The sequence below is a fragment of the Nycticebus coucang genome, chromosome 2 (assembly GCF_027406575.1).
Source record: "Nycticebus coucang isolate mNycCou1 chromosome 2, mNycCou1.pri, whole genome shotgun sequence".
NCBI lineage: Eukaryota > Metazoa > Chordata > Mammalia > Primates > Lorisidae > Nycticebus > Nycticebus coucang.
In genome coordinates, this window is record NC_069781.1 from 170,274,067 (window position 1) to 170,298,698 (window position 24,632).

The following is a 24,632-nucleotide window of genomic DNA, read 5'->3' on the forward strand; positions in this document are numbered from 1 at the left end:
GCAGGCGCCTGTAGTCCCAGCTACTTGGGAGGCTGAGGCAAGAGAATCGCTTAAGCCCAGGAGTTGGAGGTTGCTGTGAGCTGTGTGAGGCCACAGCACTCTACCGAGGGCCATAAAGTGAGACTCTGTCTCTACAAAAAAAAAAAAAAAAAAAAAAGAAAATGGAATTGTTTAGAATAGTGTGTAGAAGCCTCTCATTTGTGTAAGGGGAAAAGTAGGGGTGCATATACACAAAGATGTATAAAATATCCCTGGAAAGATACCCAAATAATCGGTAACAGGAGCTGTCAAGGAGGAGGGGATCTGAGTTATAAAGAATTAGGATGGAGAAAACTTTACTTGACAGCATATTCTCTTATGAACTGTTTGGATTATTTTACCATGGGTATGCCCTAGTTAATATTTTTTCTCTTGCTAAGGAAAACTATAATTCCATATATGAACATATACTTTTAGAATATAGATCTAGAGATTTCCCATGCTCATGGAGTTCTGAAGTTAACTCACAAATTATAACCACAAGCAACCCTTTTTTTTTTTTTTAAATATCCCAGGAGCCTGAGGACAAGGGTGACCATTCAAAGGTGCGAATATGCTCTTCTGCCTGCCTCAGCCAGGAGCATCAGGAGACCCTGAAGCGACTGTCTGAAGTCTGGCAAAAGGTGTCTGAACAGGACGATCTAATCCAGGAACTTCGAAATAAGCTTGCCTGCAGTAACGCTTTGGTAAGTGTCTTCCTCTAGAATGTTTTTCTAAGACATCTGCAATAAAGCCATGAGGAAATAAAGGAGGGAAAATAGTCACCTAAATGAATCTCTTTCACCAAGACTCTTCAGTACTCTGATACGTACTCACCCCACCTTGTTCATATTCTCCATGGTGCGCATCTCCTCAGCCATGTTAAGTTCAAGATTCTACAGAAGCTGAAAGTCTCTCACACAGCCACCTGAGTGCCCACTAGTAGGGAAATGGTTGAAGAGATTAAGAGAAATGATTGAAGTGATTTCCATATCCTGAAATAATATGCATTTAGTAAACAAGAGTAAGTAGATGTCTAAGAGCCAAAGGGAAGGAGGATTGTGACATATTGAGAGGAAGTTGCAGAATCCTATGTGTAATTTGGTCCCACTTTTGTTTTTTAGACTCTCTGACAATAATATGTAAATATAGCCTGTAAATTTTCAATAGTGTCCTCCCACCTAGAGCTTGGGTTTTGTTTTAATTATTTTCAACAAATTCAAAAAAGCATAAAATTGAAACAAAAATTTCATGTTTTCTAATTTTCCAGAAAGAAGTACACACAAACTCACCCACTCCATAAGAAACTTCCTTCTTTAATCCTCAAACTTTGAATCCTATCCTCTGATAGATTAGGTATATTCCTCCATCAAAACCTCTGAAGAAACTTCTTTTGCCTCCTGAAGTATACCACACCGAGGCTCAGGGGAGAGTCCAAAATATGCCCATTGATAAACTTGAGACAAATCATTCTCTATGCCTTAAAGAACCTTGATATAAGATGGAGAGCATAATTCCCTCTCCCCACCAACCCCACAGGAAGTGCATGATGAATTACGCAATTGGGCAACAAACTTACCCTGCAGAAAGGAGCGCTCTGCAATAATAATAATATTGATAGCAATAAGCAAGTTACGTTGGTCATTCAGCAAACTGACCTGCACTCATTTGCAGGTTCTGGAGCGTGAAGAGACTTTGATAAAATTACGAGCTGATTTTGCTTCCTATAAAGCTCTCCACAGACATTCTCCTAGCTCCTCCGAAGAGTGTGACGAAATCAAAAAGGTGGGGAAATTTTGCTTATTTTTTTTTTTTTTGGTAGAGACAGAGTCTTACTTTATGGCCCTCAATAGAGTGCTATGGCGTCACACAGCTCACAGCAACCTCCAACTCCTGGGCTTAAGCGATTCTCTTGCCTCAATTTTGCTTATTTTTGCTTGGTGGGAATCAGGCTGAGCTGGGTATGATTCTGAGTTTTCCTCTTTATTTTTTTGTTTTTACGTTACAGTTTATAGTTTATTTTATATTTGTGTGATCTTGGTTTGCCCTGCCACCCGGATACAGTGTACAAGGTATGCCAAGCCCCAGCTGAGACTGTGGGATCACGCCTATCTTTTAACCCACTTGAAACAGCACGCCCAGACAAGTCAGAACTCCTGTGGCTTGCTAGATTAGAGAGGAGCATCCGGCCTTCTAGCATCTTTTGGAAAAGCAGAAAATTTAGGAAAAATTGTTAACCCAAATTCATTTCTTTTTTTTTTTTGAGAATTTTGTTTGTAAAATTCAAAGCAGTATCAAAAATGGATTCAAATGATGGAAAGCAGTTAAACCACGTAAACTAATAGCAAGATTTGAGGAACCAATAGTTAAAACTCAGCCAAGTGTCGTCCTAGGTGAGGTTCTGTTTTAAATCGCTCATGCCTGAACTTGAGGCACATGGCAAGGCCAGCCACATGAGAGCATGCTGTGGGTAGGTGGCAGCATGCCTGCACACCCCAAGGTGGGATGCTGAAATGGGGGTGTGTAACAGAGAGACTAAGCAACATGGGTGAGCTCTTCAAGGGGTCCTCTAGTGAGGGAGAAGGCGACTGTCTTCTTTCTAGGACTTTCCAATGCTGGAAAGTTGGATGAATGAGGGATCGCTATTGAACTTTGTAGTTCCTTCTCAGACATCTGTCAATATTTATTTGAAAGGTCAGTTCCATGTTGTTCATATCCTGACCGACAGCAAAATCTCATAATGCTCCAGTTGTTTTTTTTTTTTTTTGAATGATATAGACTTTCCCCAGGAAACAGAATACACCTTCCCTCTGCCATTTTTATTTCCTATCCAAAGCCTTGGTGCTCCCCAGAAGTTCTACTAGGAATGATAGCATGGATGTCAGTTCCTCCCCGCAGTCCTCCTCCCTCAGCTGGCATGGCACAAGGTGGGCCTTTGAGTCCCCGCAGTGCCCATCTGGGTGCTATGGTGGCTGCCCGCTGTGTCTCCAGCTGCTGCCAGCTGCTGGCTCCATGCTGTAGCCCTCCCTCCTGGCAACTCTGAAATCACACAAATGACTCTTCCACTCATCCTTGATGGTCAGGCGACTAACTGTTCCTCCTCAGCCACGTGTCCTTGCCTTCTCTAGATTAGGAAGTCATCCCCTCTCCTTCAGGGCAGAAGCCAAAATTCTCACAGAGGGACTATAAGCCCCACCTGATGTGACCACCCATCCATTAACTCCCTCACCTATCTCCTGCTGCCCCCATCACACGCTCTGTTCTAACCACACTGGCCTTCTCTGTGTCCCCCAGCAAAGCCTTGTCCCTGACAAGCCCCTCTGCCTGCAAAGCTCTTCCTTTAGGTACCTACACCATGGCTCGCTTCCTCACCTTCACCAAGTCCCTGTACAGAGGCCACCTTCTCAGGGAGGCCAAACCCTCTTCCTACTTAAAGTTGCACCACCCCTGCCCTTTGCACCCCCATTCCCCTGTTGCTCTTCAGTTCCCCCCATAGCACATATCACCTCTTAGCATTTTCTCTAAGTCACTACTTTCTATGCTCTTGGTCTCGTCAGCTCCACAGGGCAGGAATTGGTGCCTATGTTCTCTGCTGCACTGTCCCCAGCACGTGGGACAGTGCTGGACACACAGCAAATGCTCCATAAATGACCATCTACCACAGACAGGAAGGAATGGCTTCTTTTATGAACATTCCCTGTGAGCATGAGAAGTCTCCCATATCCTTTTCTTTATTCTCTTATTTTTTAAAAAACTATTTCAAATCAAGATATAATTGACAAACCATAAAATTCACCATTGGTTTTTACTATATTCTCAAGATTGGGCAATTGTCACCACTGTCTAATTCCAGAGCATTTTCATCTCCTGGAAGCAGCCCGCTACCCCTGAGCAATCAGGCCCCCCAGCTCTCCCCCAACCTCCGGCACCCGTTGTTCTCCCTGCTTTCTGCTCTAGACACAGGCCCTTAGAAAGCTCTCCCCCTCCGCCACGTCCCCGTCCCACCCTGCTCTTCTTCCACTTGCCAGATACTGAAGCACCTGCAGGAGCAGAAGGACAGCCAGTGCCTGCATGTGGAAGAGTACCAGAACCTGGTGAAGGACCTGCGCATGGAGCTGGAGGCTGTGTCGCAACAGAAGAAGAACATCATGAAGGGTACCCTGGGGCTGTGGGCTGTGGCCGGGGAGCCAGGAGGCAGCCGAGCGCTCCTCTGAGCGACCAGTGCTGTCTGGTCCCACTGCAGACATGATGAAGCTGGAGCTGGACCTGCACGGGCTGCGGGAGGAGACATCTGCCCACTTGGAGAGGAAGGATAAGGAGGCCGCCATACTGCAATGCCAGCTGCAGGAGCAGCAGCTGCAGTTCTCCGAGAACCAGAACCTCGCCATGAAGAAAGACAAGGTAAGGTGAGGAAGCCCTGGTCTGGAGCTGCCATCAGGGCAAGTGAGGGGCCCTGCCTTGGCACAAGCCCGTTCTGCCCTTCTCCACCCACCATGATTGTTTTGGGAGCCCGCACAATGGGAGTGCCGGCTCATCAGGCCCAGACATAGTCCTGAGGCTTCTCTATGTCTCTCATAGCACATAATCGATGACTCTGATTGTACAGGGGCCATCCTAGCGGTGCTAACTCTTCCCTGGCCCTGCAAAGTAGCAGGGGAGTTTGAAGCACGCTTACTCACATTGCTCCCTTCCACTTGTTTTATGCTTGATCATGGAAGGAAATGCTATAAAATAATATGTAGCCTTACTAAGACTTTGAAGTGAATTTCACTTTTGTTAATTACTAATATCTTATGAATATGTAAATCAGGCAGTTTAAAAATATTAACCGAGCTATGCCCTGGAAGATCTGTAGTTGACAACATAAATCAAGGTCCTGGAAAAGCCTAGAAACAGAACCAAGGACAGAAGGGTTGTGAAAGCAATCCAAGCTTGTGTAGTAAGCACTGTTCCAACTCTGGACTTTTATTAGAGCTATTAAAGATAATCCAGGGGATGGGCTGGATGGTTGTTACAACTTCTGTTTCAAGATGTGGACCAGGCAGATCCACCAGTCCAAACAAGGGCGTTTGGAGAGATGAGGAGAAGTCTGGATAAACGGCTTCGAGGCATTCCTGTATTCTTTCAGAAAATATTTGTTACCCTTATCCTTAACAATATGCTAAACACTGTTTTAGACACTGAGAATATAACAGAACACGCCACATCCCTACTCTCCTGGAGTTCATGTGCTAGTGTGGAGAGACAGTAAAAAAAATAGCAGAATTAACACATAACACTGATATCTTCACATCACCTTGAACCAATACATCCCATGAACAGTTTGGTGGCTATTTTACAAAGAGTGGTCAGGGAGAACCTCATGAGACATGACATTTGGGCAGAGATTTGGATGAAGTGAGGAAGCCACCCTGACAAAGGTCTCAAAGAATACTCCAGAAAGAGGGAATAGCTGTGCAAAAGTCCTAAGGCAGGAGTCTGCCGGGAGTGTTCCAGGAGATCGGCTGAGACAGGGACAGGTGGGATGGCTGGAGGTGAAGTTAGACAGGTCACCTGAGCCCAGACCATGAGCATCCCAGGAGGTGGTTCTAAGGACTGTGGCCTTTTTCTAAAAGATTTGGAAGCCAGTAGAGTAAAACTTAGCAGAGACATAAGAAGACTGACTTGAGCTTTGAAAGCCTCCCTCTCTTGACTGCATAGGTCAGCCCAGGGGAGCAGGTGGGAGGCTATTGCAAAGCCCAGCCAGGGGACACCGGTGGCTTAGACAAGGCCTCTTTCTCGGCATTCACTTTGCTCTCCTCAGCTGCTCCAAGAGAAAGACGAGATGCTGCACGAGCTAGAGAGGAAACTGACCCAGGTTCAGAACACCCTCATGAGGAAGGAGAAGGAGATGGAGAAGCAGCAGTGCATGCTGCTGGAACTCGAGATGAACGCCAAGGAGGCCAAGCAGTGCAAGCCCAAGGTGGAGTGCTGCGGGACCGTGCAGACTGAGCTCCAGAAGCTGAAGGAATGTCTTGAAGAGGCCAAAAAGCAGCAGAGGCTGGCTGGTGAGGCCCCAGCAGGCGCAGTCCCCACCACACTCCCCCAACACCCAGAGCTAGAGTGGCTGACCTCGCTGTCCACATGACCACTTCCCTCACCCCATCCAGTGTCTCACTTCTGCACCTCACAGCAGCAACTGTCACCCTCTTGAATTCCTCCACTCTTCCCCAAGCTTACTTCCTCTCTGGAGCTTCCACACAGAACAGGTGCTAGGTCTGAGAAAGTGAACCCCTAAGCCATTTTCTCGGGCTCGCAGGGAGCCCCTGTCCCTTCCTGGCCCCAGGGAGGCAGGCCTCTGTTCTTTCTTCTTTGCACCACATTCCTGTCCATCTACTCCAGGCCCTTTGTCACATAGTCTGCGCCCCCTTCCCTGGTTTTTAATTCTCTTTCTCCTTTTTGCCTCCAAATGCATTCTCTGCTGCACAGCTTGCACTGTGGACTGTATCCTTGCCCCTCTGTGGAGACTGCTTCCTCAAAGGTCTCCAGTGACATCTTGCCTTGGGTACAAGGGTTCTTTGGGGGTGATGAAAATGTTGGTGATGGTGGTACAACTTTATAAGCATACTAAAAACCACTGAATTGTATACTTTTAAAAGGGTAAAATTTATCTCCTATGAATTGTTTATCATTTAAAAAGATAAAATCCAAAGCTTATTTTCCTTCCTTCTTTGAATGCTGTGCTCCCTGATGATGCTAGTTACCTACCCATACCTCAAACCTTTCTCGGCTTTGGAGACACAACTTTCACTGTTGTTTTCTTTTCTTCTTCCTGCTATGACTACAGCCATCCGTCCCTAAGAGCCTCCACCCTTTTTCCTCTCCCTCTATCCTCATTCTTTGGTGAGCTCTCCTCCTCCTACAGGTGACTCCAAAACTTAGTGCCCCAGAGCTGACCATGCAGCTGTGGTCCATCTTGTCTTCAGAGACTAACTCCCCATGGGCAACCCACCCTCTAATTCAACATTTCTAAAACTGAACCTATTCTCTTCCCTGATTAAAAAAAAAAAAATCATCGTCCTTCTTCCAAGGTATGTTGTTATTTTCTTTGTGACACCATCCTTCTTCTAGTATCCCAGGCTAGAAAACTTGAAGGGAATGAGAGGGTGATGTTTAAAGTATCAATAGAAACTAGAGTAGAAACTAGAGGATATAAGAGCATATTTGGTGTAAAGGAACACCAGTGAACAACTTATTTGGGGCACTTTTTCCCCTCGTACCCAGTGGAAGCAAGGGCATGGGCGAAAGGATATTGCTGGAAATCTTTCTCCATTCTAATGCTTTCCAATTTTCCTAAAACACCTCTCTTTTTGTCTGGTCCTTGCTCAAGAACATACTATACCAATTCTAAATACCTCTCTCAGGCTTTCCAAGTGCTCTGAAGTCCCCTCTAATTTAACCACATGCTCAACTCCGTCATGCACCATTCCCCATCTCCTTTTCCAGTCACATGCGCAGAGGATTGGTCTCTTCCTACCCTCCACCACGTGCCTCCCCTGTTCCCTTCCCCATGCATTTGCTCTAACAATCCCCCCAACCTGGAATCACCTTCCTCCTACTTCCTCTAAGGCCCAGCTCACCTGTTCCTCCCCACGTCCATCTCCACACGTTCTGCCCCACACTGATCTCTCTTCCTGAGCTCACAGTCAGTGTGAATATAACACAGAGGTGTCCTCAATGACAAGTGGGCCAGTTAGAGCTCCCTTGTCAGATTCTAAATTTCCTGAGGGTCAGGATTTGTCCTTAATGACAAGAAGAGTCCCATAGGGGATACTGAGCCATTTCTGCCAATTTGTTTAATCTGAATCCAGAAAGAGTCCGCAGCTGAGGGGTAGATGAAGACAGACCATTTCATAGAGCTCCTTAGGCTGGATAATGGAATAGAGAGAAATGAGGACAGGTTGGGATGGAAGTAGGTCACAGATGGAGGAAGAGACTCTTCAACCAGTCTGATTTGAGAGTCTGGTCTTCACATACCCTCCGTCCTCACATGGACATGCCCCATCTTCTGGCTTCTGCAGCTCAACAGCTAGCCCAGTGTAAGGAAGAGGCCGTGCTGGCAGCGAGCAACCTGGAGGAATCCCAGAGGAAGCTTCAGGCCTGCACTTTCCAGGACAAGCAGAAGACAGAGGCCATCCAGGAACTACATAGAGAAGTCCAGAAGCTGCAGAAAGAGGCCGTGGCGGCTGAGGAGGAAAAGGCATCCAACAGGTACCCCAAGCTCACCTGGAGAGAGAGGTCCTGCCCCTTGTGAGCCAGCCAGGACCAGGAGTGGGACAGCAAGGACTCCCCTGGGGCCAGCTCCACCAACACAGGCACTGAAGTCATCTTCCTATTGCTATCATTTTGCTTTAGGAAACGGATAGAGGAGCTGTCATTAGACTTCTCGGAGGCCCTGAGGAAGTTTGAAATTTCAGAAAAGGAAAAGAAGCAGCTTCAGAAGACAATGGCTGAGCAGGATGCGAAAATAAATGAACTGCTAGATCATGTCAGACTCATCCAGCACCAGGTAGGAAGGGCAAGTAGGCAGATAGCTCAAGTATTTGCTCTGCTTAAGATTGAGTATGTTAAATACATTGGTAGACAATGTGGCCACCACTCCATCCAAATTAGCTGTCCACTAATTTGTCAGCACCAGTTCCCATGACCAATAATATAAACATTTTTAGGGTCAAGTACTCAAAAGCTATTCTTATCAGTCAATTTAAAGTCTGGGATCTCTGAATTACTCTCTTTTGTGCTTTTCTGAGATTTTTATAAAACTTTATTCAAGGAAGTTTTTGTGTAAAAAGATGTGACAAGAATTTAGGAGATAAGGCCAATGCTGTGGGAATTAGATCTAAAAATAAATTGGTATATCTAATTACACAATGAAAAATGTTACAAACATCAGAGGAAAACTTTTCATTACATATGCTATATAATTAAAGAATTGTCGTCATGTTTATTTCAGCTATTCCCTGTGTGTAATTGTCTAAATTTTTTTCCCCCAAAAAAATAGTATAATCTAAGACTGTCTTTCAGCTCAGTCTTTATTTTCTCAGCTCAAGGAGCAAACCAGTCTCAAAAACAAGTTGGAAGATGAGCTTCAGGAGGTCAAACTGTTACTGGAGGAGAAACGAGAACACTGGAAAAAGAGCAAAGAACAGGAGAAGTTGCTGGAGCAAGAACTTGAAGCCGTGCATCAGGAAGCAAAAAAGAAAGAGAAGTTGGTGAGAAGGAAAATCTGGGCAGAGTCAGCGCTATGAATCCAGGGCAGATGTGAACCTGGCTGGGCAAACCTCGGGAGAGAAGGGAGGGAAGAGAGGAAAGAGAGGAAGGGCCGGTGAGGGAGAAAGGCAGAAGGCCCAAGACAGGTGGAGAGGGAGCTGCTTCTAGTGGAGTGCGGGAGGAGGAGCTGTTACAGTCTTCTGAGGTTAATGCTTCTTTTCTGCCCTTTGTTCTTTGATGGGAAACAGTCAAAGGAGAATACAAGAAAGTTGGAGGAAGAAAATGAGAATCTCCGAGCAGACTTAATACATTATTCTGCACAATTGGAATCCACTCTCAACAAATACAATACCACCCAGCAAGTTGTCCAAGAGCTGAATAAAGAGGTAAGTAGATAGGGAGGAACTCGAACCTTGTGGCCCTTGGTCTGAAATCTGCACCTATGCCGCCTCTGCCACAGAGGTGCAGCGAGCTGCTTGGCCAGCTTCGCATCCTGTGGCATCTGCAGCCCCACTTCTTTCCTTTACGGGAAGGTAGCCCTTTAGCACTTGGCTGCTAAGCCAAAGAAATGTTTCTTCCATATGTGGAAGATTTTATTTCATACCTGGTACAGCCTCCAAACTATTTGGGCTTTGGCATCAAGTCTTACAATGTCACAGACCAGAGTTGAGTGAATTGAATTTGAGGGGCAATTTGCTAGGCTGCATTAAACTTGTCCCAAAGCACTCACAGGGATGGGTGGAGAGACAGTCATGTTTCATTACACAGTGAAAAGACAGAAAAGAGTAGATGGCATCTCACATAGGCCAGGCACCATGTTTGAATTTAATCATCATTCATTTGTTGTCCACTTAAGCTATTTATATGCCTTCCATCTGCTTTACTCCCAACAAGACATGCATCACAGGTGAAAAAAAAAAAAAGCTAAGCGCCAAAGTCATTGAGCAATAAGTGATGAGATGAAGCAGTGTTTGAACCTGAGCCATCCAACTCCAGCTCCTATTCCCTTTCTCCTTCATCGTAAACAGTGACACTTTACCCAACTGAATACATTCCATCTTTCTAGACAAGAAAAACTATAGCACCTTGGTGGGTGGTCTCTTGGATTATAAGTGAAAGACCGAGCAGCAATTATTCCATCATAATATTTTTTAAAAATCTTAAAATGGTATAACCATTCTAAATGTAAGAATAGCACTGCCCAACAGAACTTTTTGTGATGATGGAGAGGTGGTAAATCTGAGCTACTAGTATTCCAGCCACTGACCACATGTAGCCATCAAGTGCTTGGAAAATGGCTCAGTATAACTGGGGAACTGAATTTATAATTTTAAATGCAAATAGCCTCATGCAGCTAATGGCTACCTTATTATACAGCACTGATGTTTCTGGAGTTTTGTCTTCCAGTGATTCAAATCTCACCTTTAATGTGATCCAGATCTGAGTTCTAAGTCCTGTAGGTCCCTAAGGCATCTTCTGAATATAAGGGATTCTGCCTAAGTGTTTAATATGGGCTTATTGTCATGTTTTCCAAAAGATGAATGCCATGTAAATGAGAAAGTAAAAACACTAATTTCTGAATTCCTTTTATGGGAATCAAGAAGCTAGAGGGATTTTTTTGGTATGTGTAAGTATGTTCAAATTTTTAAAAGCATATCCTACATGTGATAAACTTATTGAATTAATTGAAACAGCCATTAGAAAGAAGCTTAGTTTTGCTTTCTAAAATATACATTCTTTATTTAATATTCCATATTTTAATTTTTAATTTCCCATCTAAAGTCAAGGCAATATATCTTGAAAGCTTTTCCATCTCTTCGATTCTAGAATATTTTCACCTTATATTTTATAATTAATTACTGACAATAATAAGAAAGTGCTTTTTGTTGGTGGGAGGACAGAGTCCTCCCTGAGGACTCTGAGTTGAGTTGCCCTGGCAGTCTCAAACTCCTGGGCTCAAGTATTGCTCTTGCCTCATCCTTGCAAGTAGCTGGGACTAGACATGCATACTACCATACCCAGATCATTTATTTTTATGTTTTTTAATATTAATTCTGTATTTGGGCATTTTATTGAACTCATTTATAAGTTGTAATAATTTCTTAACTGCTTCTCATGGATTTTTAAAGTAGAAGATTATATCATTTGCAAGCAACAACAGTTTCCTAAATATTTCTTTGCAATATTTATATTTGTTTATTTTATTTTTCTTGCCTTATTGCATTGGAATGTAACTTTAAAATAATGTTCAACAACAGAAGTGTTAGAAGGCATCTTTTTCTCACACTTAATTTTAGTGTAATATATCTATTCCAATATGATGTTCCCCAATAGGTTTCTTGCTACCCTTTATCAAGTTTCTTCAATTCCTCAGTTACTAAGTTTTATCAGCATGGATATTGTATTTTTTAAAGGAAACCACTGAGATGTTATATCATGTTTCTCCTTAAACCAATAATGTGGTGAATAAAATTAATCATTCACAAGGGCAGAAACTGTAAAATAATAATTTTTAAAATGTAATTAATTGATTAATCTTTGTATTCTTAGCATGAGTCCTGATTCTGCATCATGTTTCATTTCTTTAATACAACACTTGGCACATTCTAAGAGGTGAAATAAGGCCAGTATAACTATAGCAGGGATTTTCAACAGGTGTACCATAAACATTTTTTTTTGTAGAGACAGAGTCTCACTGTACCGCCCTCAGGTAGAGTGCTATGGCGTCACACGGCTCACAGCAACCTCTTAACTCTTGGGTTTACGCGATTCTCTTGCCTCAGCCTCCCCAGCAGCGGGGACTACAGGCGCCCGCCACAACGCCCGGCTATTTTTTGGTTGCAGTTTGGCCAGGGCTGGGTTTGAACCCGCCACCCTTGGCATATGGGGCCAGCGCTCTACTCACTGAGCCACAGGCACCGCCCATCCATAAACATTTTTAAAGCTCATTAATTAAATTATTTTTGAAAGAAGATCAAAGCACAGTAAGTATATTTTTTTAATCAACATAATTTAAGTGTGCCATGGAAGTTTAACTATATAGGTTCAAGTGTGTTGTGAGATAAAAAGGTTGAAAAGCACTGGTGTATTGATCAAGGGAGATCCTGAAATAAATTGAGATTAGAAAGGTAAGCAGAGACAGACATTATGGCCTCTATTAAGAAATTTGGAGCTTGGCTCAGCGCCCATAGCTCAGTAAGTAGGGCATCAGCCACATACACCGAAGTGGATGGGTTCGAGCCCCACCTGAGCCTGCTAAACAACAATGACAACTGCAACTGAAAAATAGCCAGGTGTTGTGGTAGGTGCCTGTAGTAGTCCCAGCTTCTTGGGAGGCTGAGGCAAGAGAATCACTTATGCCCAAAAGTTGGAGGTTGCTGTGAGCTGTGACACCACAGGACTCTACCAAATGTGACATAATGAGACTCTGGAAGGAAGGAAGGAAGAAAAGAAGGAAGGCAGGAAAGAAGGAAAGGAGGGAGGGAGGGAAAAGGAAGGGAGAAGAAAGGGGAAGGAAGGAGAAGGAAGGAGAAGGAAGAAGAGAAGGAAGGAGAAGGAAGGAGAAGGAAAGAAAAGAAAAAAGAAATTTGGGGCTTTATTCAAAGTCCAATGGAAAGCCATTAATGGTAATTCCTTAAAGGAAGAGAGGAGGTGACTTGATCTGATTTCAGTTTTCAAAATATAACTTTGACTAATGTGTAGAAATAGATTGGGGGAAGGGTAGGTGTGAAAGTGAGGAGACTAGTTAGGAAGCTGTTGCTGTCCAGGCTAGCATAGTATCAGCGAAGAGCCAAGGTGCAAATTCACTGTTGTTTTGGTAGAACTGACCAGTCAAGCTGATGGAATGAATGTGAGAGACAATAAGAAATCAAGAATGACTTTATAGGATCCACCTATAAAACTGTCTGAATCTAACACTTTTGGCAGGGGAGAGGTAGAGCTTTCTAATAGAATACCTTGATTCTGTAATTTACATACATTTAAGCTATTCAGAAAGTATCCAACCCATCATAAATGCTATTTTCCTAGTGCATGGCTGATCCTTTTTGGACAGCCCTCACATATCTAAATTTTCAATATCTTTCTCCAAATTAAACCACTTAAGTTAGAGAAATGTAAAATAAAGCTTCTGGGGTTTTGTTGTTGTTTGTTTTTTCTGGAAGCTGGTGTTTTTTTCAACATCCTTATTTTAGTATCTCACTTCGATGGTGACATTTCTAGGTTTAGCCACCACTTATCAACCACTCACAGCAAATTGCAGTTTCTCTGATGACCCCCCCTCAGTTTACTGTGCAGACCCAGCTGACTCCACATTGTTTCAGAAGTCCCCAGAAGAGATTTGCTTCTGTTTCCAGAAGACCAAATTACTTTATCTTTAGGAAAGTTTCATTGCCAGGGAATGTAAAAGTTAGGATCAGAAATCCAGCCCAACACTTTTCATCTCACTAATGTCCAGAGCCAGCAATACACAGAATTCCCTCTGAAAAAAAGTGATAAATTTCAAGCACTGAGTACTTACTGGAAATAAAGCAAGAAAACCCAAAAGAATGCATTCCTTTATGTATGGACACCATGCTAGCCTGTTCTTTGGTACCAGCATACCAAAGAACAAAAGGGAGGCATGTAGCTCACAGCAACCCAAACTCCTGGCCTCAAGCCATCCTCTTGCCTCAGCCTTGCAAGTAGCTAGGACTACAGGCGCGCACAACACTCAGCTAATTTTTCTATTTTTAGTAGAGACCGGGTCTTTCTCTTGCCAGGCTGGTCTTGAACTCCTGACCTCAAGCAATCCATCCGCCTCGGTCTCCCAAAGGGCTAGGATTTACTGGCGTGAGGCACCACACCTGCCTTCTTGTCCCTTTCTTGTTGTCACAGAGGATGCCTATACAGCCATGAGCAGGAACCTGATAGTGATGTTTTCTGTCCCTTCAGATAGCCCTACAGAAGGAGACCTTGATGACTCTGCAGATCCAGCTGGACAAGGCTCTGCAGAAGGAGAAGGAATGTCTCCAGAACATGGTCAGTAAAGACGTCTTTGATGCCTTATCCCGGAAGTCAGCTGCCTGCCAAGATGACCTAGCACAAGCCCTCGAGAAGGTAAGGCCACACCCTGTCACTCCAGGACTCTTTTAGGTCAAAGAAATATCAGGGTGGTGTGAGAGGTGCAGGAGCTATCCCAGGGCTGCCTAGAACTCTTGCATGGTCTGGGATGTCTGTCCAGAGGGGGCCTGCTTCCTCTTAGTGAAGCTTGTATGGGGTGCATAGATGAAGGCCAAATCTAACAAGTCTCTGCCCATGAGTAGCTTTCTCTGATGACCCCCCCTCAGTTTACTGTGCAGACCCAGCTGACTCCACATTGTTTCAGAAGTCCCCAGAAGAGGTTTTCCCAAAGCCTGGATTGTCAGGGATGTTCATGCCCCATTCTGAGCTAATCACACCTGTCTGATCAACTCATGTGACTGGAGAGAGAAGGAAGAGGGGAGGGACAGGGAACACAGGGGAGGTACAGAAAACCAACCACTGTCATTTGCCACCTCTCTCTGGGACACTAAGGCAAGGTTACTGTCTGTGCCACCGTGAGCAGAGGGAAGGGAGGGACTGGAACCCTTCTCCATTCAGGACTCAGCAGTGAGGGTCAAAGTGCTCTGGGGCACTCACATCCTTTTCTCTTTACTGGAAGCTCAATCATGCCACCTCGGAGACAAAGACCCTGCAACGAGTCTTGGCACAGACCCAAGAGAAGAAAGCTCAGTTGGAAGACGAAATCATTGCTTATGAGGAGAGGATGAAAAGGCTCAATATAGAATTGAAAAAACTACAGGCCTTCCACCAGGAGAGTGAGCTAGAGGTGAGGAACAGCCGGGGGCTGGGGCTGCCTTCCTGTGAGTCCCCAAGGTCACCTCTTGTATCCAGAATTATTTAGGGCTCTGCCATTCCCTTGGGCTGGAAGTGGGGAACCTTGTCATGTTGGAAAGCCCTCAATAATTTAGCTATAATCTAATAAGGCTGCATCCAAGATACTTAAATGAGGTACACTTCAAAATGTACATTATTTTGTAAAAATCTAACTTCTATATACTTAATAATTTCAAAAAATGAAAACTATTTGTTAATTGTTAAGTTAACCTTTTAATGACTTTGTTGTGTCTGCATTTTGTTGGAAAGCATTTCAATATTTGCAACATGGAGGTCTGAAGTTTCGGTTGATCCTCTAGATGGGCGTCAGTCATTTGTGACCTTAAGGGCTTCTTGATTTGGGTTAGGTAGGACAATGTAGATTCGCAGCAATAAGTGGTTGAAAAGCAAGAAAGCATTTGGGGGGCATGTTGCCAAGGGCATAAGTATTATTCTACTGCATTCTTCCCTATGTCAATCAGACCTTTAAAATGACATCTCCTGAGAGCTAAATTCCGTCTATCTTTAGGTGCCTTGGTGATATCGATTAGGTGAGGCTGAAATGCTAATTTGAGTGTGATGTCATGAGTCTCAAAGTCAATGACCCTTTCCTTGTATTCTCCAATTACTGGGTCTGTAACAGCTGCATGTCCTTCAGCTGATTAACATGTATCTTCCTGCTCATCAGGGACCTTTGCTAACTAGGGAAAATGTTCATCCAAAATTTCCTTTTGAAGAAGTATTCTTGAAAAAAATAGCAGTTTTCAAAATGCTTGGATCTTTTGCCACATATCGTGTATAGACCTAGTTTTACCTTGCAAAGAAATATTCAAGTCATTTTGGTTTGACATGATGTCACACAGAAATGTTGCATTCATATGGAAATCTTCTTTCAATAATTCACATTGCTGATTCTGCTCCTTATAAATTTTACCAAATTAGAAAAACAATTTGGCTGGCATGGTAGCTCACACCTATAGTTTACTCAAGAGGCTAAAGCAGGGGGATTGCTTGAGCCCAGTAGTTTGGGGTCCTGTGAGCTAGGGATTATGCCACTAGACTCCAACCAAGGTGACAGAGCAAGACTCTGTCTCAAAAAAAAAAATAAAAAAATCTGTTTTATTCCTTCAGCCTTCTCTTGGTCCTCTTTGACATCATGCGCTGTTAAGCAGACAATTAAAAAATACTGTCAAGCTGTTCAAATAGAAACACAGTGCTCCGTTGTCAAAAGCTAACAACAGACTGGCGTACTCCCTATAAACTCTCACCAGTCAGCCTCATGCGGTAGTGGCACCAGTCAGGTGGGGGAAGTTAGAACTAAACCATGAGCGTAGCAGCTATTAATTTAGCCTTTGTGGCTTACTAATGTTCTAATTGTGGGATTCAATCTGGGAGGATTATCCCATTCAAATGTATTCTTTGGTGTTTTTAAAATAAATTAAAAATATAAAAGATGAACAAAATGTATTTATTAAAAATAAAAATGTGGATTCAGTCAAAAGGCTGCACTGAGGAAGGCCACGGTGGCTTTAAGGCTCCAGGTTCCCCCACCCCTGCCTTGGGCTAATAGGTTCCTTTCATTTTCAGAGCTCCCGGATAAGCAGAGACAGCAAAGCTCAGAGCAGGGGTGCCCTCTGCTGGCCACTGGGAATAAAATACCCCCAGCAGGTCTCCCAAGGCAGGAGGGCCCTGTGCCCTTGTCATGAGTCATCTGTGGCAGTGAGGGAGGTGGCCAGCTGGCCTGCCCAACTATGACCTCCTGTGCAGGTGTGCGCCTTCGACAAGAAACTAGAGGAGATGACCAACCAGGTGCTTCAGTGGCAGAAGCAGCACCAGAACGACCTCAAGATGCTAGCCGCTAAAGAGGAGCAGCTCAGGGAGTTCCAGGAGGAAATGGCCGCCCTGAAACGGAGCCTCCTGGCAGAGGACAAGGAGGTGGGCATGCCTTGGCTTCTGGTCGCTCCCTCTCAGGGCCTCCCAGCACATCCTATGGCTACACAGATGCCACATGGTAGGGGCGGAGGGGCCTGGAAGCAAGGAACGGACACCCCCTCCACTCAGCACAAAGCAGGGTCTGAGTACTCTAGGGCCACAGCTGCTGTCTCGACCCACCTGTGCTGATAGATATTGAGAATAAAGGCCCCATCCTGGAAAAGAGATGGCCAGGTACATCAGCCACCCCTGACATAGACCAGCCACTGAGCAGTCCCATTCCAGAATACACCCTGAAACTCTCAGCCACCTCGGACCTGCAGCAGGATTGGCTAGTGACCTTCAGGACATGCCCAGGTGTGTCTCCTTGAGCAGCAGTATCCATGGCAGGCAGCAGCAGAACATGTTGGGGTAGCCAGAGGGCCTTTGCTAGAATTAGAAAGAATCCATCTCTTCCTCCAGATATTTTTCTTCTGTCTACTGGAAATTTGGCTTAGCACACTGCCTTTTTAGAACTAATCACTTTAATGCCTTCAGCCTGAAAATCATTACTATAAGTACAAATCCCCTGTGTCTATGCTATACATGGTGCCTCCTCAGAGACGCCTCCTTTGTATGGGCTGGAAGCTGCACACCTGGAGGTGGGTTTCCTGGTGTGGGAGCTCCAACCCCAGCCTCAGGCTGGACAGCAGAGTGGAGAGTTCTTCCCCCAGGGAGAAAGAAGAGGCTTGACTGGGGAGGAGCGGGTGACAGGCCTGGGCTCCCACCCCTCACTGCCTCGCTTTCTTCTCATACCAAAGCCCTGCTACCTGCCCCAGCGCTGTGGGACCAAAGACGTGTGCAGACTCTACCGCGATAATGATCAGATCATGTGCAATATGGAGCAGTGGGCAAAAGAGCAGAAGTGAGTAAAGGGGTTCTCTAGGCCCCGGCTGAGGAGAGGAGCCACGCTTGGACCGAAGATCAGTCACACAAACACACACACACACCACATCCTGCCCTCCTGGGAGACTGGTTGAAGCTCAGCCCACTCCCAAGAGGGTAGAAGTAAGACAGAGGAGCCCCAACCCTTCAGGCAGGTAGGGGAAGCTCTGCTGACTTAGAAACAGAGCAGCTCCAAGATGGAGGAAATGCTTTACTGAGGCTCAGACATTCCTCTCCCTGTCCCAGGATCCAGCTTCACTGTGTGGACCCCTTAAACTCGTTGCCTTGGACTCACCCAAGGATCACAGAGATTTTTGCATAGAAATTGAGTAGAGAGTACTTAATTTCCAGGTGCTAGGACAGCCCCAGTCTCAAGGACAGGGCAATGCTGAAGGGTCTAGGATTTAGTAGCAGCCTTGCTGTGAACACCCTGTGTCCCGTTTGGCCAACTTGTGCCCTTGCTCATGGGAGGCAGGGAAATAGCCATTCTTTTCTTTCATTTTATTACAGGATCGCTAATGAGAAACTAGGAAACAAGCTCCGTGAGCAGGTCAAATACATCGCCAAGCTGACTGGTGAGAAGGAGTAAGTCACCCCACGCCAGCCCACTGCTTCTCAGAACCTAGTGAGAAAGATCAGCAAGGAGCCAGGAATGGCTTTATCATTCCATAGGTGGATCAGGTCCCGAAAAGGCCTGGTACTTTGGAAAGTTCCCCTAAGTCCCGAATCTGCCTCACCATGGCCTTGGCACATCACGTAACCTCTGGGCCTTGGTTCCCTCACCAGCAGTACACAGAGGGGATTAGTAGTCTCTGGGTTCCTTCCTGCTCTCAACTGCTGCAATTCTCAGAGGTCACTGTGCTGGGAGGAAGCAGGCACTGAAAGACAGACTGGGCTGGGGGCTAAGCTATAACAGAGAGACCCCCTGTGAAGGGACACAGAAGGAATGCTCCTCGTGGAAGGGTCTGAGTGAGCAGCTCAGGTGAGTGGGTCCCTCTGCTCCACCTGGCTGGCTGGGACCCGGGCCTCTTCTGCCTGCCACTCCACCTTCCCCCGTGGTTTCACTTCTGCTACACAGTCAGAACTGGATGGGCTGAGAGTGAGGGGTGAGAAGTGTGTTCTCAGATTGAGAACAGAGGGTAAAGGGTGAATGCCCAAATCTGAGAGTTGGGAGGTAGTAAAGTAACAGGTCCTGACAAACCTTAGGATCGTGCTTCCTGGCCGTCGCTCAGGGAGCACTTAGAAAATGACCACATTTATGGGCAGCCTCCACATCCTCATCTGTGAAATGTTGATAGGTAACTAACCAAGGAGAGCCGCCTCAAACCCCGCTCCCAGGGCTGCAGGTGACAGTGTGACTGGAACCCATTCGTGACACTCCAGTTGGAAAGCTCTTTTCCAGGCTTTGACCTGAGGCAGCTGGCTGAGTAGAGGGAAGGACAAGACCATTGGAATAAGAAGATCAAGGACCTAAGAGGCCAGAGGGATGTGGAAGGCTTCAGGGATGCTGACAGGAGGGGTCCAGGGAGAGCATCCAGGAGTCAGGGCATGAGAGCACTGCCAGGACCCCCTGCCAGGACCCCCTTCCAGGCCCAGTGGCACAGGGGATGAGGGGCTATAGGCAAGAGACATCTTCAAGGTCCACCAGGTTTTTAGAGAGCTTCAGGGTAAAGCATATGCTCACAGAAGAGGTTGAGGAGAAATTACTTGCTTGAATTCCCCTAGAAAAGACCATGAAACTTTTCATTGGGACAAAAACATTTCCTAAAGGTGTTTATCTAAAAGAAAAGTTGTCAGAATCTGAAGAATTGGATAGCTTCAGGCTTTTTCTTGTACCAAATTCCAGGAGTTTCTATTTCACGAAGAACTCATTCTTGAGTTTGCTTGAGCCTATTTGAAAGAAAATCATCATTTAATCATAATAATAACTCAACTAAAAGTATTGTTTACCAAGTATGGGATGCTGTTCTAAGGCTTTACATAGATTAATTTATTTCATCTTCCTAAGACCTCGTGAGTTCAGTGCAGTCATAATCCTCACTCATGGACGAGGAAAAGGACTGAGAGGCTAAATAACTTGCCCATGGTCTCACGACTAGTAAATGACTAAGCCGGAATTCCAACGTGAGAAGTCTGGTTTCAGAGGCCACTAGTTTGGAGAAATAGAACTTTGATAATAATAGCTGCTGCTCTTTGAGCCCCAGAAACATGCTAAATTATCCTTATCTCTCCCCTCACCTATATCACAGCCTTCATTTCCTCATCTGTAAAATGTTCATGAGTAATTTGCTCAAGTTCTCAACAGAGTCAGGGTGCCCTCTGCTCCCAACTCCTCAGAAAAGGGAGACAGAAAGAACTTGGGCTTTGGCATCAGCACTGGGTGGGATTCTTTGCAGGCCATATCTATGAGAACCCAGGGACACATGATCATTTTTCTATAACAGCTGGCTCTTCAAATCAAATTCTAGCATCTGTCAAACCAGATCCTTCTATAAAGCCCAACAGGCAAGGCAGGCTTGATTGTTCCCATATAACAGATAAGAAAACAGGCCCAGGGCTGACCGAGGCAGTCAAGAGAACTAGCCCTGCATCCCCCCCAAAGCCCAGGCCTGAGTTGCTTCTGCAGAAAACAAATAGGTTTCCATTTCCACAGCTCTGAACTGGGTGTCCAAACCCTCTTTCCCTTGACACCTTGATCTGTCCTTCCCAACAGGGAACCAAGAACATCAAAAGACCAAACACCTACCTGTCCTTCCTTTTCTTCCCACAGCCACCTCCACAACGTAATGGTCCATCTGCAACAGGAAAACAAAAAGCTGAAGAATGAGATAGAAGAGAAGAAAACGAAATCTGGGGGCACACGGCTCTGCACCAAGGCTCTGTGCGCGATCAGACCAGAGTCCACGCCCAAGAGCAAAGCATGCAGTACATCAGGGTGGAAGGCGGCATCCCAGGACACAGGCCAAAGAATGGACATCAGCAAGTACACTGGGGGACCCCACTGCACAGGTATGTCTGCCATTTGTCCCATATATCCAAAAAAAAGTGTTGTTGTTTTTTTAATCACTGGATTGGGAATTCAAATAGGTAGAAGGAAACAGGTGTGTCATGACTTCAGAAAGTCATTTCTTAGCTGCTCTGACCAGAAGACATAGATGGAAGAGCCAAGACCCATTCTGATCTAAGAAACTTGGTGATACCACCTACCTCGTATCTCTGACACAGTCCCTCCCTGACCCAGTCCCTTTGGAGACAAAAGGAGAGTGGGCAGAATAGGTATATTTCTCCTGTTAGGGAAACCCCACAAGACCACCCCAGACACCCACTCAGCCTGGGTTCATGGCTGCCTTCCCTGCCACCTATGAACTCCATGTTGCCCCAGAGGGAGGAACTCATTTTACAGCAGAGATGCCCACCAGGAGGTCAGTCCTTGAGGAATCACCTCCTTAATTTCTCCCCAAGTCAAAACTCTCTTTTCTTCCCTGTTCCCTCAGGTACCTCATTTTCTTAGACTGGCATCTTACCCTGCGCTTCATTTCCTCACTTGCTTTTCTGAGTACAGCTAGTTCCCGTACCTCTCTCTTGACCTGGATCTGCCCCTACAGGAAAATATCAAGGTCCCAACTTGTTTTTCAAGATGTTGACATTTTGCTGAGTTTTGTCCACTTCCTGCAATGAAGTGAGCTTTGGAACCATACTACCATCTCCAGGCCCAAACTCTAAAATAAAGGCATGAGCATAGCAGCCTGGTGAGCTCTCAGTGTGTCCCGGACATTGCCCTGCAAGCCCCCAGCAGCATGTTCACACCTCTTTTCTCTGCATATAACAGTTGCATTCATTTACACAGGGGGGCTGTATCATTCCCAAAGTAAGCTTCCAGATTATCTGGATTCGTTTTTAAACCCATAAGAGATAATTAGCTCCTGTTTTTCCTTTCCATCTCCATCTGAAATTTTAAAAGAAGAAAAAATTCTAAAAAAACTCAAAAAGGAAAGTAAACCTGAAACCCAAAAGAAAGGATGAGAAATAAGAAATGCATTCCCAAATGGAGAGGGAGGGATGGCCATCTGCTTTCTCCCTGGCCACCATATTACATTCCTCCTTTTAACAATTTTATTTTTCTCACCAGCCACCTCAATACAAGTGAAACTTCATTATAACAAACTCCAAGGACAGCTACACTATTTTATTATGATAGGATTTTGTTAAACTGAGTACATGTCTAGAATTTATATTTCTAGTCTATAGGAAATGGAAAGAAAAAGCTATTAAGGTGAGAGAGAGGGAGGGAGGGAGAGAGACAGAAGACAAAGCTTGCATTTCTAAGGGAGAAGGAAAAGTGAAAGAAAAAAATCCACTGGTTGGGAATGATTCTTAAATATTCTTCTCTCCTTCCCTGAACAAATAAAGGCCAGGAAAACTCACTGCTAACAGGGACATGGTACATAGAATGTTCCTGACAGGACTTAGAAGGGGCAAGTTCCAAAGTGCAGTATGAGGTAGACAAGATGGGCATCTCTGGGTAGATTCTTTTGTGATGGTTGTTATCTGTTTATGTTCTTTTGATTATGTTCCCCCATTTAGTTTAGAAGAGGGTTTATTTTCTAAAGGGAAGACTGAAAAAAAATCTCATACCAATTTAGTCCATGGCCCCATTTATTCAAATGAAAGTTCAATGTCATTAAATTCCCCAATCCTATCTACTAAAAAGGCATTTTATCTCTGTAACTGACCACCAGGTTTATCTATGTAGGCCAAAATGAGAATCCCTGGATTCCTTAGATGTTGTTGTACATTTTTTCAAAGTTGTCATTGGCTTTCTGTGGGGTCATTACACAGCAAAGCCAGGAATGACTTAGAGCCTTCAAAGGGGTAGCAGAGACAGAAAAACATGGACATGTCACCAAGCCATCTGGCTTTGAGAGCCCAGGCAGGCAGAAGACCTGTCTGAGTAGAGAGGATGGACTTAGGGAAATGTAGTTTCACTAAAGGTAGAAGAAAGAGCAGGGAGCTGAGTGTTGCCTGCCTACAGTTCATTAAGAAATAACCAAAGAAGTTAGTTCCTAAAAGGTAATTTGAACAGCTGATATTAAAAAGAAATGGCTACAACAATCTCATCACTAAAAAAAAAATAAAAAATAAACCAACAAATTGGGAATAGAAGAAAACTCCATCATCCTAATAGTCATATATGAAAGACTGAAAGTTTTCCTCTAAGATCAGGAACAAAGCAAGAATGCCTGCTTGCTACTTGTATCCAACATAGCACTGGAAGTTCTAGCGAGAGCAATTAGATAGAAAAAGAAATACAGGTATTCAAATTTGAAAGGAAGAAGTAAAATTACCTCTGTCATAGGTCTTCTATGTGGAAAACCTTAAAGACTACACACACACACACACACACACACGTGCACAAAGCTATGAATTCAGCAAAGTAACAGGATACAAAGTCCACACACAAAAATTAGCTGTCTTTCTGTATACTGATAATAAACAATCTGAAAAGGAAATTATAAAAACAACTTCATTTGCAATAGCATCAACAAGAATTAAATACTAAGGAATTAGCCAAGGAAGTGACAGACTTGTACAATGAAAACTACAAAACATTGCTGGAAGAAATTAAAGACATAAAGTAATAGAAATACATCCAGAATCATCCAGAAGATCAGTGAAACAAAAGGTTGTTCTTTGAAAAGATTAATAAAGTTGATAAACCCTTGGCTAGACTAACCAGAAACAGAAAAATAAGATCTCTAATAACTACAATCAGAAATGATTAAAGGGAAATAACAACAGATGCCACAGAAGTACAAAAGATTCTCAACAATTACTACAAAAAACTATTCCCAGAAATATGAAAATGTAGAGGAAATGGACCAATTGCTGGAAGCACAATACCTTCCAAAACTCAGCCAGAAAGATTTAGAAATCTTGAATAGACTATCAAGTACTGAAATAGCATCAATTATACAAAATCTCCCAAAAAAGAAAAGCCCTGGACCAGATGCTTTCACATCAGAATTCTAGCAAACCTTGAAAGAGGAACTTGTTCCTATCATGCATAAACTTTTCCAAAACATAGAAAAAGAAGGAATCCTCCCCAACACATTCTATGAAGCAAATATCCTTCTGATCCCCAAACCAGGAAAGGACCCAACAAAAAAAAGAAAACTATAGACCAATATCATTCATGAATATCGATGCAAAAATATTCAACAAGATATTAGCAAACAGAATACAACAACACATTAAAAAGGTTATACACCATGCTCAAATGGGTATCATCCCAGAGACATAGTGTTGGTTCAACATATGCAAATCTATAAATATAATACACCACATAAATAGAATCAAAAACAAAGACCATGTGATTCTTTCAATGATCCAGAAAAGGGTTTTGACAATATCCAGCATCTGTTCATGATGAAAACACTCAAGAAAATAGGCTTAGAAAGAACATTCTTGAAGCTCATAAAGGCTATCTACAGCAAACCTATAGCCAATATCATATTGAATGGAATAAAACTGAAAGCATTTCCACTCAAATCTGGAACCAGGCAAGGATGCCCACTGTCTCCACTGCTATTTAACATAGTGTTGGAAGTCCTAGC

At 44.2% G+C, this 24,632-nt stretch overlaps 1 protein-coding gene across 1 annotated transcript in view; it reads left to right on the forward strand.

Moving 5' to 3' along the window:
* PMFBP1 (polyamine modulated factor 1 binding protein 1) overlaps nt 1–21,735 on the forward strand; it is a 54,940-nt gene extending 33,205 nt beyond the window's left edge. The window contains exons 7-22 of the mRNA XM_053554177.1: nt 555–725; nt 1,693–1,803; nt 4,047–4,173; nt 4,262–4,419; nt 5,822–6,065; nt 8,079–8,268; nt 8,413–8,566; nt 9,108–9,269; nt 9,516–9,653; nt 14,200–14,364; nt 14,948–15,115; nt 16,930–17,097; nt 17,895–17,998; nt 18,529–18,603; nt 20,789–21,027; nt 21,513–21,735. Of these exons, the coding sequence (XP_053410152.1) occupies nt 555–725; nt 1,693–1,803; nt 4,047–4,173; nt 4,262–4,419; nt 5,822–6,065; nt 8,079–8,268; nt 8,413–8,566; nt 9,108–9,269; nt 9,516–9,653; nt 14,200–14,364; nt 14,948–15,115; nt 16,930–17,097; nt 17,895–17,998; nt 18,529–18,603; nt 20,789–21,027; nt 21,513–21,529 (2,391 nt within the window). The 3' untranslated portion in view covers nt 21,530–21,735. The remainder of the gene's footprint in view (nt 1–554; nt 726–1,692; nt 1,804–4,046; nt 4,174–4,261; nt 4,420–5,821; nt 6,066–8,078; nt 8,269–8,412; nt 8,567–9,107; nt 9,270–9,515; nt 9,654–14,199; nt 14,365–14,947; nt 15,116–16,929; nt 17,098–17,894; nt 17,999–18,528; nt 18,604–20,788; nt 21,028–21,512) is intronic.
* The last annotated feature ends 2,897 nt before the right edge of the window (nt 21,736–24,632 follow it).